At 40.9% G+C, this 13,659-nt stretch overlaps 1 protein-coding gene across 5 annotated transcripts in view; it reads right to left on the reverse strand.

Moving 5' to 3' along the window:
* Nucleotides 1-1,183: 1,183 nt before the first annotated feature.
* MARCHF3 (membrane associated ring-CH-type finger 3) overlaps nucleotides 1,184-13,659 on the reverse strand; it is a 180,840-nt gene continuing 168,364 nt past the window's right edge. For all 5 annotated transcript variants that reach the window (XM_061625244.1, XM_061625225.1, XM_061625235.1 and 2 more), the window contains one exon: nucleotides 1,184-2,840. In XM_061625244.1, coding sequence (XP_061481228.1) covers nucleotides 2,682-2,840 — 159 coding nt within the window. In that variant the 3' untranslated portion in view covers nucleotides 1,184-2,681. The remainder of the gene's footprint in view (nucleotides 2,841-13,659) is intronic.

Below are 13,659 nucleotides of genomic sequence, written 5' to 3' on the forward strand. Positions count from 1 at the left end.
TCATGAAAATCCTATTCACAGGGTCCCCATAAATCAGAATCAACTTGAAGGCAGTACATTTACATTTAATATAGATTCAAATTTGGAAATTACTGTAACTTAAACATAAATACTATGCATCTTGCCATAGTGGGGAAGACTGTGACCGTGAGACCTGTGTGCCTGCTCAGTCTGTTGTCCAGGTGCTGTTGAATGGCATCTTTAAGGCCCCAGCTCTCCCTTCTTACAGTTCTTTGCCTTTTTGGCCAGACTTGGACCAGAAACCTCTTCAATTAGAGGACTGTCCTCTGAAAAGTAAGACAGATAGCTATCCTGAACACAGCCCTTCATCTGTATGTGGTGGCCTACCAGGGCTTAAAAAATTGTGATTGTTGCTTGTTTGGGACTATCAAAATGGTGGATTGTCAAGCGCCTGGCAGACCAAAATACATGCGTAATGTTCTTGTGTCTCTGGGATTATCACTTACACCAGTGGTCACCTTTTGGGGAAAAGGTGTGGGGGGTGCAGCTTGTGGTTCAAAGGCCATCTGACCCAGGCTGAGGCAGACTTGCTGGGGATTTCCTAATCCAGGTGTTTGGGAATCAGGAAGTGGTAATCCCAGAGACACAGGAACATCACACATGTCTGTTTCAGTTGTTAAAAGCCTCCTTTAAAAGCACCTCATACCAGTGTTCTGGGAAGGGGCAAGAAAGTAGGCACCAGCAAAAATACAGGGAATGCATGAGTAAGCCTTCCAATGCCAAAAGCCTGAGCAAGCAACCTAAATCCTTGGCTTGGGTCTTAAATCACTCTGGGATGCGGTGAAGACGGTACAGAGCTGTATTCCTTTCTCTGATAAGTTGCCAGAGCATGCATGGCTCACACATACCATCCTTGAGTCACTAACATACCAAAAAGGTATGCATCAGACAGTGGGGAGGCATTTTAATTAGGGCTTTGAGTTACAGGCAGTTTTGGTACTGGTGTATTGCTGAAAGAAGAAATATTGAACTTGTCCTTTCCATCTAGATTCCCAGGTAGATTTTACTGACCTGTCACATCGGAGGAATTGTACAGCATCTCTCAAGCGCACCTATATTCATTTTTTGATCATATTCAAAATTACTTAAGAATGATACCAAGATCATTTGATAACTTACTTTTTATTTTATTTTTCAAAATGAATTTAGGAAGGGACGTTTACAGGCAAGGCATGCCACAGAGGAATTTTTTAAAAAGCATTCAAATTCCAAGTTTGAACTGGCCACAATTGTGAAGCTGATGTAAACATTTGTTTACAAATAGGCCTTAGTCTCACTGGTACAAAGAGGTCGGGTCTTATATATTCCCATCTAAATTTTCCTGTCAAACTGAAAATCCAGCAGAGAGCTGTAGCTTTTTATTCACTGTCATGCAAGGTAGGTCCAGGCTTCCTAGAACATGTCTAATGAGGCAATCTTTTAGCTATGCAAAAGCCCCTCATAAAATAAATCAACAGAATTAGGGTAAAACTTTGTTCTGATGTAAATCTGGAGTGAACCAGGTTACGCCAGTATTTTCACCATTAAAATGTGCTTCCTCAAACACACTTATCTTTTAGTGTTAACTGCTTTTTGCGGGATTTTTTTATATACGAGATATGAAACTATACTTTGGCCTACAGGCTGTACCCATTTGTTTTAAGCTTTGCCCTAGCAGTTCTGCTATGGAGCCTGGAAGGAGGTGATTGAGATTATAATTATGAAGAAACTGATGTATCAAGACATTTTAACTTTAAACATAACTGAATGGATTAGAGACCATTGTAACATTTGGCAGGAGGGTATGCTCATCACAACTATGATTAGCAGATTTTGTGCACATATAGCAGGGGTGGGGACCCTGTGGCCCTCCAGTTGTTGGACTCTCAACACCCATCAGATGCAGCCAGCATGGCCAAGGGTCAGGAATGATGGGAGCTGGGGTGCAGCAAATTCAGAAGGGCTGCAGGTCCCTCATCCCTGACATAAAGGCATACACCTGAGCAGGGCCTTCCCTCCTCTCTTTTTTAGTGGGGAAAGGGCTTGCACAAGCTGCATTTCCTCTGCCATAAAATAATTGGGCAGCCCTTGTTCCCATGGGTGTGTTACATCTCAAGGAAATGGAAGTGTGATCAGTAAATTGATTCTTTTTTTACACATTTAGCAACACTGGGGCTTCCGCAAAGAATTTTTCCTTAAGTCCTTAGAAACCAATATGTTGTACATCCAACTAATTTTGCTCTCTTTTTTGAACGTTATTTCTGTTATCACAGCTCACTTGTATCACAACATCGTCCTATTCTTTTTGATTAATATAGATGGGGGAAAGGTGAAATGCAGCAGGAAACCTATTGAATCTCTCAAAAGAAATACTGCAACAATTGTGTTTTGCATTGTTTGCCATCATAGTTTAATAATTTTTAAACAACAATAAAAAAGAGTTGCATCCCTAGTGGTGCAGCTATCAATATGGGATTGGAGAGTTTCATACAGTATCTGCTAAATTTTAAACATGTTTGGCAGCTTAGCAAATATCATATGATTGCAGCATCCATGATTTCAATTGCAACAGTCACGTCCTCTCTTCTGCAAAAAGTCTGTCTTTCATAAGAATCGCCATCAGGTTTGGATGGAATTAGACTGCATGTGTTGTTCGTGGCCCTAGTGCAGGATTATCACAATTAAACAATTGTCTCTTTTGAGTTCCTTTTGACTGAATGCAGTCCCAGCAAGGACTGCTGGTTTGAAGGGATGCTGACAGACTTTGGGATGAGAAGGATAACCCTTTGATTGGTCCGACGCCATTCATTGTATAATCTACAGTGGTACCTAAATGATACCTGCAGGAACAAGAAGGGGAAAGAACATATTTAAGGAGAGAAGAAAAACACATCAAGAACAAAAGTAAGGTGTCCTTTATATGTTACAGTACTGTTGTGGGAACTGCTCTTGTATAGCTTTGTCCTACACCACTGCTGTACCACTTAAGGCTCAGCACCTCTGGGCAGGTCCTTCCTTGTGATTATTGCCCAGCAACAATCAGATGGAAAAGACATGTCCAGGTGCTAAACGTTACAGAAGCATGGTGGGATACAGTCATAGAGAAGCAACTCTGAAGCTCCTGCAGTGTATATGCTCACAGCAGGGAGGTAGTGAGGCCTAAGATCTATGTCAGGGATGGGGAACCTCTGGCTCTCCAGATGTTGGAACCTAGCAACAGCAGCATGGCCAGTGGTCAAAGTTGATGAGAGTTCTAATCCTGCAACATCGGGGGGGGAGGGGGGTTCACAGGTTCCCTATCACTGCTGTAGGTCAATTCCTATTCCAGCATAGTCACGTAACCCAGCAGGGAATAGAGCACAATCGATATCCTTGTTCCAATCCCTTGTCCTTTAAATTATTTTTTAATTAAGGGACTTGGTACCCCACCATGTTCAAAATGGAGGTACCAAAGATGCCCACAACAAAATCAATAGAACAATAAATCCATATTAAGAAAAATATTTTTAAAATTACAAAATATACAGAAAACCTTGGTTGATAATTAGAACCAGAAATATGCCACTAAAATAAGCCCATCAGATTAAAAACATTTTTGATTTGCTAGTAGCAGCAAAACTGCTAATCATTGGATGCTAAAAGCAAAGTTATATCCCTTGAGATTGTTCAGGGTTCTAAATCACGGTGGGAACCTCCACAAGTAGAGGAGGCATCCCACTTCATAAGCATGACATTCAGCTGTTAGAATGGAGACTGACACACCAGAGTGGGTAGAGCTTGCCAGTACATCTCACCTGAGGGGAAAGACATGCAAGAGAAGTGAATGCTTGAATATGGTGTGTGTGTGGAGGGGGTAGCTATGCCCACTCTTGTCTTGGCTTATCGTTGGCATGAAACCCCCAGAGGTCTGGCCAAGAGGTGACGTAGCACTTGGCTGAAAAAGATCCCCCACTTCATCTGTATAAGGGTTAAAGTATCTTGAGTGCCCCCTTCAAAATGGTAATGGGCCTTCCATGTTCATAATAACTGTTTAATGTATCCTACTGTAGGAAGGTGAACCACCATCTTGGTACAATTAATTTAAAAATTCTGGCTAGAAAATAGCGGTGCCTCTAGAAAAAGCAGGATTTTGTCTTAGATTCGACATACAGGCTCAAGCAAGGCTCTTCTAGGAACAGTTGCTTTGTTGAGCCCAGCTCCAAGTGACTGTTTTGTTTGTTCAAGACATTTTCACAGGAAATCCTACTTAAGCCTGACAGCTTGTTTACAATGGGTTCTTGCCTTAAGGCAATTTCCAAGTGATGTCAGCTACTGAAATTTCAGCAACTGCCTGGGCAGCTCAGCCTTCAGTTTTGCCAATGAGCTCTTCTGGCAGCAGTTGCAACTTGCTAAACTGTTAAGAGAAACGGTTCACAAATCCAAAATTTGATGCCTAACCATCTCTAAATTCCCTTTTGAGTCTGCTGAACTAATTTGGATGAAACATTATTGTAAATTATTATCCATTTTATGGAGACATAATTCCGTGGAACCTTGCTCTAGCCATGCTCAAGGAGTGGAGACAGGATCGGCCCTTCAACACTTCTTTTTTTTTAAGCAGAATCCTGGATCCAGGAGCCTTCCTGTCCAGAACAGAAATGAAGTTTGTATGTTGATCATGGAAACAATTATTAGATTCATTCAAATGGATAAACAGCAGTCTCTGTGGAGACAGGCTCTTATTTAGGGATGATGAAAAATAGCTTCTCTGCAAATACATGGGTCTCTGTTCTGAAAATAGTTCCACTAAACTCTTAAGTTCATAGAGCTAAAGCACTATATTGCTTACCCAGATGGCAATTTTTGATTTATGCATCACTTGGTGTAAGGGACAATGTAACAAAAAAAACAACATTTTAATGGCAATTAACCATCCAAAGATATATATTATGAAGAACAATATATAAATAACCACACTGCAGTCTGGACCATTAACAATTGTTAGCTTCCTCTAGTAACAATTCCTCTAGGTATGTGCATCACAAAACTCTACTCTGTTCTAGAGTAATTTCAGTTGTTTTCAACTTATCTGTGGGTATCTTAAAGCCAAAAGTAAACAGATACAACTGAGTTTAACCAAGTACCTATGCGTTGAGGGGTTATTAAGTTTAGCAATCCTCTGGTGATCCATCGGGCACATGGAATGTTCCTCTTGTTCCTTGTGGTAGCCAAAATCACTGTAATGCAGCTAATAGACTGCAATATTAGAAGTGGAACAACCAGAACATTTTAGAAACTAGTAGCCTAAGGTCAGTATCAAACTTAATTGTCACTTAAAGCTTTGCTTTAATTGGATTTCAAAGTTTAGCTACTTTTTGTTATTATTTTGGCACTCTAGACGTAGGGGTGTGTGTGTGTTTGAGAGAGAAGATTTTTCATCCAATCCTATTACACTACAGTGTGGATTATAGGAGATGCACCCATGCCTTTCCTACTGGAATTGTTTTTAGCAGACTAAAAATGAGCTCCATATACATTTGAAGCAAAGGTATCCAGAGACTCTTACAGTCCAATATTATGAGTTTTTGAGCAAAATTACAGGTTAGGCTGTAACTATCACTGTGTAATGTGGGGGTCACAGTCTGTGTGGATCTAAGAACAATGCTCTAGTGTCACAGCATGGGGCAATACTTAACTTGGTTTCCTGCCCTGAGCAATGTTTTCATTTTGATGGCTTTGTAAGCCCCTTCCAACTCTACTAAGGTTCTAAGCCTGTGATACATAACAGGACCTAATACAGCAGTGTGAAATATCAAAAATAGGTACAGGGATGGATAGAAACTGAGATGGCACTTGACACCATTTATATAGCATCCCATGAGGTTTATTTTACTCACTTTGGGACAATTCTGTTGACCTGGTAGGATTTCAGCTGGCAAGCAGGCTAGAACTGCCTGCTTTGTCAAATGACAAATGCCACTATAATACTATATAAGGGAAATCATTGTCCTGGAATGCCTTTATAGAACACCTAAAGACACTTACTTGACTGCGAAGGCTGCTTCACGTGTAGCCCAGCCTATAGATTAGACACAGAGAGTCAGGTGGGAGTAAGCCTTGGACTCATGCCCTTTCCCGTTATGTAATGTGAACCAAGGCCTGTATGCTTAGTTCTTACTCGGAGGAACTGTGTTCCCCTTTTTCATGGATGGATCACGTAGGCCACCACACATAACACAATGTATATGTAGTGGAGCATAGGAAGCTGGCTTATACTGAGTCAGATGACTGGTCCATCTAGCTAAGGAAAGTCTACACACTAGTAATGATTTTCCAGGGTTTCAGCTATGAGAAATTCCCAGCCCTATCTGGAGATGCCAGAAATTGAACCTGGGTCTTTCTGCTTGCAAAGCGGATGCTCCACTGCTGACCTATGCCCCTTCAGTGGTGACCATGTGTGAGTTTGCAGGTTACTCCAGCAACTTACCACATACAATAGCCGACATGCTTTGGCTATGTGTCACATAGTTTTCAATGGAACTTGTTCCCACTACATACATTTAAGACCACAAGTGTATGACTCCTCTGTATACACATTGCGTTCTCTTACTATATTGCCAGCTTTGTGTTCCAACAGTTATGTATGTTCCCTATTAAATTGAGCCCCTGCTGATACAAAACAAAAATTTGAAACCTCTTTCTCTCCTGAGCTGGAGAGCACATTGCCTCATTAATATAGTCCCCTCCTGTTGGACTTAATAGAATAGGAATAGAATCAGATCTCCCACACAACAGCAAAGATAAGCTATAGGTTACCATGCAATTGATAATGCATAATGATTACACTGAACTATCTAGTGTTCATATTAGGCTTATCACCAAAATATATAAATGTTAAACAGAGCAAAAAAATACATACAGCTCATATATTTTTGTTCCTGAATAAAAAACACTTTTAAAATTTCACGTCATTTTATGATGTAAATCATTCTTAGGAGTTGCACTGATAAATAGCTGTTAGCATTTGCAGTTTAAAATGCATATTCACCTGGGCAGTAATTAAGAGGCGATAAAGCATATTCATTGTGCAAAGAGAAATTCATAGTAATTAAATACTGTATTTAAGAAAAAAACCTTCTCCTACATCACTCCAAATCTCTAGCCGTAATTTTGGAGATCCAATAAAAACTTGGAAGCATTTGTGACTCTGAGAGACACTTGGCTATAGTACCATATAGTAAGAGTGTCAGTCTAAGCTGACATTTACAATCCATGAAGTGTAGCAGAGGAACTTTACTGGAAGATATAAACAATCAGAGAGAAAAGTGTTAATATGCTCTGCCTGCTGTTAAGCTGCACAGAGGAACTGTATCACAGTCCTTTTCTTTAAATAGCTATTTTCTGGAAAGAAGATAATATGGTTATGAAAGGCTGACCATGTAAATGCTTATTAAAATAATATAGTATACTACAGAAATGAGAGAAATTCCACGTTAGAACTCAATCTTAATAGCTTTCCCCACCTCCAATATATAGGACCCAATAGTGTTCCAGCCATACTTGACATTACTGGGGTGGGGATACATATTCCCATCCTACCTGCATAAGCAGATTGATTTAAATGTTGTTGAGGCGAGTTGTGATAAGGGTTTACATTTGCATCAACCGCATGCAGGGATCCCTTGCTGAACTGGGACAACACTAGAAGAGTTGATTAATTGGACAAACTTAAACTGAGGTTAGAAAATAATTGTGAAAGCTGAAAATCATCAAGCAGTATGTATTCTTCATGTGGCAGATGGTGTCTTTTCAGAACCCCATTTCTCTGCAAAGCTTTTATCTCTCAATTTACATGAGCAATTAGTGGCCTCTCTTACAGTTCAATGCAGATAAATGCTATTGAAATTGTTATCAATGAGGATAATCAAGAAGGAGAAATTGCTGTCAGGGGCCTGTTACCTAGCCTATTGTGTAGTTGAGCAGCTAATGTTTAGATACAGGATGGGCTCTAGTCAATACTGCACAACAGTTTGTAATTTGTCAAGGCTAACCCTCTTTGCCGTATATGATGGAAGCTCATTGCAGGCCACTGTGATTCATGGTGGATTACTTGATCTAATCTCAAGAAGCTGTCAGTTCTGAGACTATTTAGAATACAGGAATGGATGTAACTGTTGAGCCAATCCAGCCATGCAGCCAGACCTGTGGTGTACTCATGGGACACTACTACATTCATCACATCCATATGGAAGCACTACCTGAAAACCTCCTTGCTCAGAAGCCTTCTCTAGTTTCCACAGGCAGTACATTTAATTACCTGTGTGGATTTGGAGGGGATATTGTCCCATGAGTGGGTTGCAGGGCTGGCCCTTTATTAGACAGAGTGAGGTGGCTGCAGATATTGTGGAGTGTAGAATGTGGAGTGGCAGCAAGGTGTTGAGGGGACAGGGCTGTCTGTGCCATGCAAATAAATAAATAAATAAATACATAAATAAAAACCAGCCCTATGCCCCTTAAGCTAGCCTACTGCCCTCCAGAGTGGTTGGGAATGCTGTCACATCAACGGTGGTGAAGAAAGATTCAAATGCCATCCTGGTAGGCTTCTGTATGTGGAATTGATAGGCGGGGGTGCGGTGTCATCTTGTCCTTCATATTAGGCAGAAAAATGTCAGGCCAGCCCTGTCTGATTGTACTGCTTATTTAAAGTGATTATTGTGTTTCAATGAAAACCTTTTAGATGGATTTTTAATCCACACCATTCAGAGTCCCTGCGGACCCTTAACAGAACTTGATATGACATTATTATAGAAATGGTAATTACAAAATATCTCATCTCTGAAGAATCTGCTATTTAGGACACTACAAGTGAGATCTGCAATAAAATGGTGCAATGTAGAGAACTCCCGTTCCTTGTCTATTCCACTCTCCCTCCCACCCCCATTTTCATGCCCCCCCAAAAACGAGGATCACATGGCTACTGAGCACACTTAGTCCCCATCAAGCTGTTTTTAGGGCTCCCCTTTCCCACTTAGGCTATTCCCCAAAATATTTTTTTTTTGTATTTCTGCAAACTTTCGGGTTTGTCCAAGCCTGCTGCTGCTTTCCACTCATGCATAGATGGTGCTGTTTTTGCTACATAAAAATCCACTCTCACCTCTGAACTTAGGACAAATGATACATCATGTATAACCTCCTTTCTTTGCAGTAGGCCCTACTCTTCCCAAAGCCTAGAAGAAAGTGAAAATAGTTGTTTCCAGGAAAGCTGGCACTGTCTCACAAATATTTGGGGTGACAATAACTAATATGTCAGCTTCCTTCCCTGAAACCCTTTGCTGGTTGTACAGATAAGGCAGCTACGCCACAAGCTGCTGTCATGGTTTGATGTAGGATTTTCTCTAAAGGACAGTAGACCAGATCAAATGGAAGGCTATAAAGATTTCCACAGTGTCACAAACAGGTACAGGCATCAAGCTAATCCACATTCCCTACCCAACAGGATCTCACCCACCCACTGATTTATCTTGAGCATGATGAATGCTAGGCAATGCTGACAAATGTCAGTCAGTCTAAAATTAAATGCTTTAACTTATGCAGATATTGCACAGCTGACAGACGCTGATCTCTTTTTGCTACTTTGGAACACTGATTTTATTAACTTGGTCTTAGAGTAAATGCCAAAGATACAGTGGATGCGTTTTTGAAATCAGACAATAAAGGGCTTGCAAAACAGAGCAGGGAAAGGGAAGGTTAAAGTAAAACCAAATATGTACCTTGTAATTTTTTTGTCCGTTCCAATGGTTTTGTAATTGGGGACAGTGAAAGAGCTACTTTGAGAACATGATACTTATTAGAAGGATAAAATATTACCAAAACAAAGCATGTTTCCAAACACTTTGTTTACTGACTGGTGGAGGCTACATACACTTTCATCAGGAGGTTGGAGTTTCTCAAAGACTAGTTTATATAAAGAATGACAGAAAAATTTAAGCATAAATTACAGAAGTTATGAAACTGGGGAGACAGATGGAGACCAAAGAAAATAATGTTAGAATTACCAGTGGCAAGGGCCTTAAATTACAAGCCTCCATATTTCTACCCAGAAGTAAGCCTGACCAAGCTCAATGGGCTTACTCCTAAGTAAGTGTGTTTAGGATGGCAGATCCATCTTTCATATTACTCCAAAGCTGTAGAGGGGAAAACGGGAGTGGACCTCTGCTCCTTGATGTGCCAGATTCCAGAGGGGCAGCCAAGCTGATTGTTTTTATTGCAACAGACTAAGAGGATTCCTCCATATAGGGATGATACAACAGCACCAAATTATTGCTGTTCTAAGCTAGAAGTGGAATAGCAATTCTGCTTCCAGACTTCTAACGCGCTCTAGCAAAGTTAGCAGCCCCACTTTCCCTAGCCACAAATGTTGGGAGGGGGACAATTTGCATTGGGACTATTGTGGGAACGAAAAGAGTTTCAATAACCACCACCCCTGCCGCCACAATTTATATTTTTCGGGGAAAGAAGAGAAAAAGGATTAAAAGGCAATGCTATTTGGAAAGGGAAGGTTAAAGTGATAGAGTTGATTCCTAGAGAGGAGAAATGGACTATAAATAAGGAATGGCTCAAGCACAATTAAAAAAAATGGCTAAGCAGTCTATATAGGCCATAACCCCACCAAAATAAGGTGGAATCCAAGACAGCTCGTAAGGCAATTGTTCTGTCAATGCAAGGATTTCTGCTTGCTCAACAGAACGTTCTCCTCACCCTGCACATCCTGAAATCTGTTCTAGGGGTTCCCCAATCCTCTGGAGCAGATTTGGGGATGGTGTTGGGTGCTCACTGGAGGAACTCCTGTTGTACAAGTGGAAATCCTTGTGCTGAATACAGCCCATAGCAATTGTATATTGATAATCTATACCTGGGGAAAATGCACAGCTGATCCATTAAGAGAGTCCTGGAAGACCTGATCCCTGCTTGTCTGGCCCATTTCCACCTGCCCTGGGATGGTAGGGCCTCGAGCCTTCCCCTACAAAGGCAGTTTCTGCTGCTCAGGATGCTTAAAGACCATTGGGGTGGGGTATTGTTTAGGCTGGGGTTGTTGCTGGGATCAAGATTTTAGTTTTGGAGGGGAGGTTTTTTGCTGTTATTCTGGATTATGTTCTTATATTTTTATTGTTGGGCTGTATAATGAATTATCAGTGGATTGTTTATTTTTTTATTTGCTAACATGAGATGTTTTCATTACTTTATTGTTTAAATGACTCTTAACATTTTGTTAAGTCTTGCAACTGTTAGTGAATTATGTAAAATATTTTGATATTTAGACGCCTTGAACATGGCTCATTATGGAATGGCACCATATGCATAAACTATGATGATGATAAGTTTTAAAAGTTCATAAGTTTTAAAAGTTGTGATTTTCTGAACTTCAAAAAAAGTGTTGTTGTTAATGATGTTGTGCAGATGTCCTATAAAAAGTGAGTAAAGCAGTGTGTGGCTATTTCACAGTAAGTACCCAGTGTGCAAGCAGAACCTTAAAGACAAAATATATTTATTGCCACATAAGCTTTGGTAGACCAGAGCCCACTTAAGCAGATGTATGGAGTGTCATCCTCATTTAGCAGAGGAAAAATGTGAACAGTGGGTCCAAACTATCATGAAATGCAGAAGACATGGTCACAGAATATCAGACTATCGCTCATTGCATGACCTTTTACAATTCTCTCTGTGTGTGTGTGTGACTTCTCTCTCTGCCAACTGAGGTTAACACTTGATGCATCTATGAAAGCTTACGGTACAATTAATGCCATAAAAGTCACTAGCCTGCAAAAAAAGCTGCTAGCCTGCTATGAGACTAATCACCTACATTTTCATGTTGGCAATGGAGGAAGGCAGGCATAGCAATATTGGCTACTAGATTGTTAGGCCGTGTGTGTGTGGAATATTTCCACCAAGTGGGCTAACAGAGGAGAGACATATTACTTATCTCTGTTTACCAGCCCCCTGCATTTCTACACTGGTCATGGAGGAACAGACACTACTTCCTTGGTGGGTAGCACAGAAACCAAGTGGGCTGCTGGAGGAGGAATGAGGTGATCCATGTCTCCTCCACCAGTCCACTTCCCCTGAATGGAACTCCTGGTCACCTATGGTTACTGGCCATATTCATAAAGGCGAGGCTACTTTAAGATGCCACAAAACTTTTTGTTCACAAAATTCAAATATATATTTTGCTGTAAACCACCCAGAGAGCTTCGGCTATGGGGCGGTACATAAATATAATAAATAAATAAATAAATATTTAGTGCAGGGACTGAAAACCTCGGGGCTTAGGGGCTCAGTGTAACCCTCTAGGCCTCTCTATTCCATTCTCAGGACCTTCCAGGCCGCCCCCCTCTCCAGCCCTGCTCCATACTCCTCAAGTGCTTTTGCCTGGCTGCAATGTGTCCTTCCTTAGTGTAGACTGGACTCTCTTGCTTCCCTTATTACAACAGGCAGGGGTGCTTGGATGAGGCAGATCAGGCACCAGTTTGCACTGTCTTTTCAGGCAAGAACAGGCAATTTCATGTTTGATGTTTCAGTCAATTTTTGCATTTCCTATATGGGTAATTCAAACAGGTGCTAGCATTACCAAAACCCGATATAGAGCTTAAACGTTCTATCCTACTGGGAGGAAGGGCAGGATATAAATCTAATAAATAATTAAATAAATAAAATATTAACATTCATACAAGAGTGCAAGTAATGCAAGTGCAACCTAACAACACTTGTAGTTCTATGTGAAAATGCAGTGGGGGTGCTGCAGCTCTTTGCTGTAGGAGAGGGGGAGCCTGTGGCTCTCTAGATGTTGGTTGAAATACTCTCATCAGTTGCAGCTGGCACAGCCAATGGTCAGGGACGATGGGAGTTGTAGTCCAACAACACCTGGAGGGCCAGAAGTTTCCTCATCTTTGCTGTAAGTGCTCCTTCCTTCCAGCCTATGTATCACAATAAAGCCTCTTTCAGGCAAGAGTATTCAGTGCAATTTCTCCACACTTGTGCATCAGACTGGCAGTCCCATGGAAATCAATAAGGCCAACTTGACAAATTCATGTATTCTATGTTAAATGATCTTGGGATCGAGCTGCCAACCTTTCCCACAAATTAGAGAAGCAAGTTCAGTCAGTGACACAAAGTCACAGATGTCTAGACAAGGAAAACAGACTGTATTTCAGTAAGTGCTAGAACACAAATTTACACAGTAAAAAACTGTTCAGCACTGTAACAACGTTATCTTTGTCTAACCTAGTCTTCCCTCCTTCAGTGCTAAACTAACAGTTTCAGACTTGTTATTTCTGAACTACATTGACCCTTGGAAAATCAAAGGAATGAGAACTGTTCAGATCTTTCTTACTGTAGCTTGTTCAGAGAATTTTAGGTTGCTCCTGCCCATTGTCAACAGCAGACTTATTTTAGGAACTATGAGAAAAGTCTCAAGCTTTTTGTCTTGAAGCAAATTCAGCTATCTCACAGAATTCACATTAAAATGAGAGAGCACGCTTTTCTTAAGCCAGTCTTCCAACACCCTCCAGCTGTGGGAAAAGAAAGAATGCTTAGGATCCCAGTGCTTTAGCTTTCACTCTGAAAAGGTATATCTTGCGGCCCTGCCTATTTTTTCCAAGAGTGAGTTAAGTCCATCTATCTTCC

Source organism: Rhineura floridana, chromosome 1 (assembly GCF_030035675.1).
Source record: "Rhineura floridana isolate rRhiFlo1 chromosome 1, rRhiFlo1.hap2, whole genome shotgun sequence".
NCBI classification, from domain to species: Eukaryota; Metazoa; Chordata; class Lepidosauria; order Squamata; family Rhineuridae; genus Rhineura; species Rhineura floridana.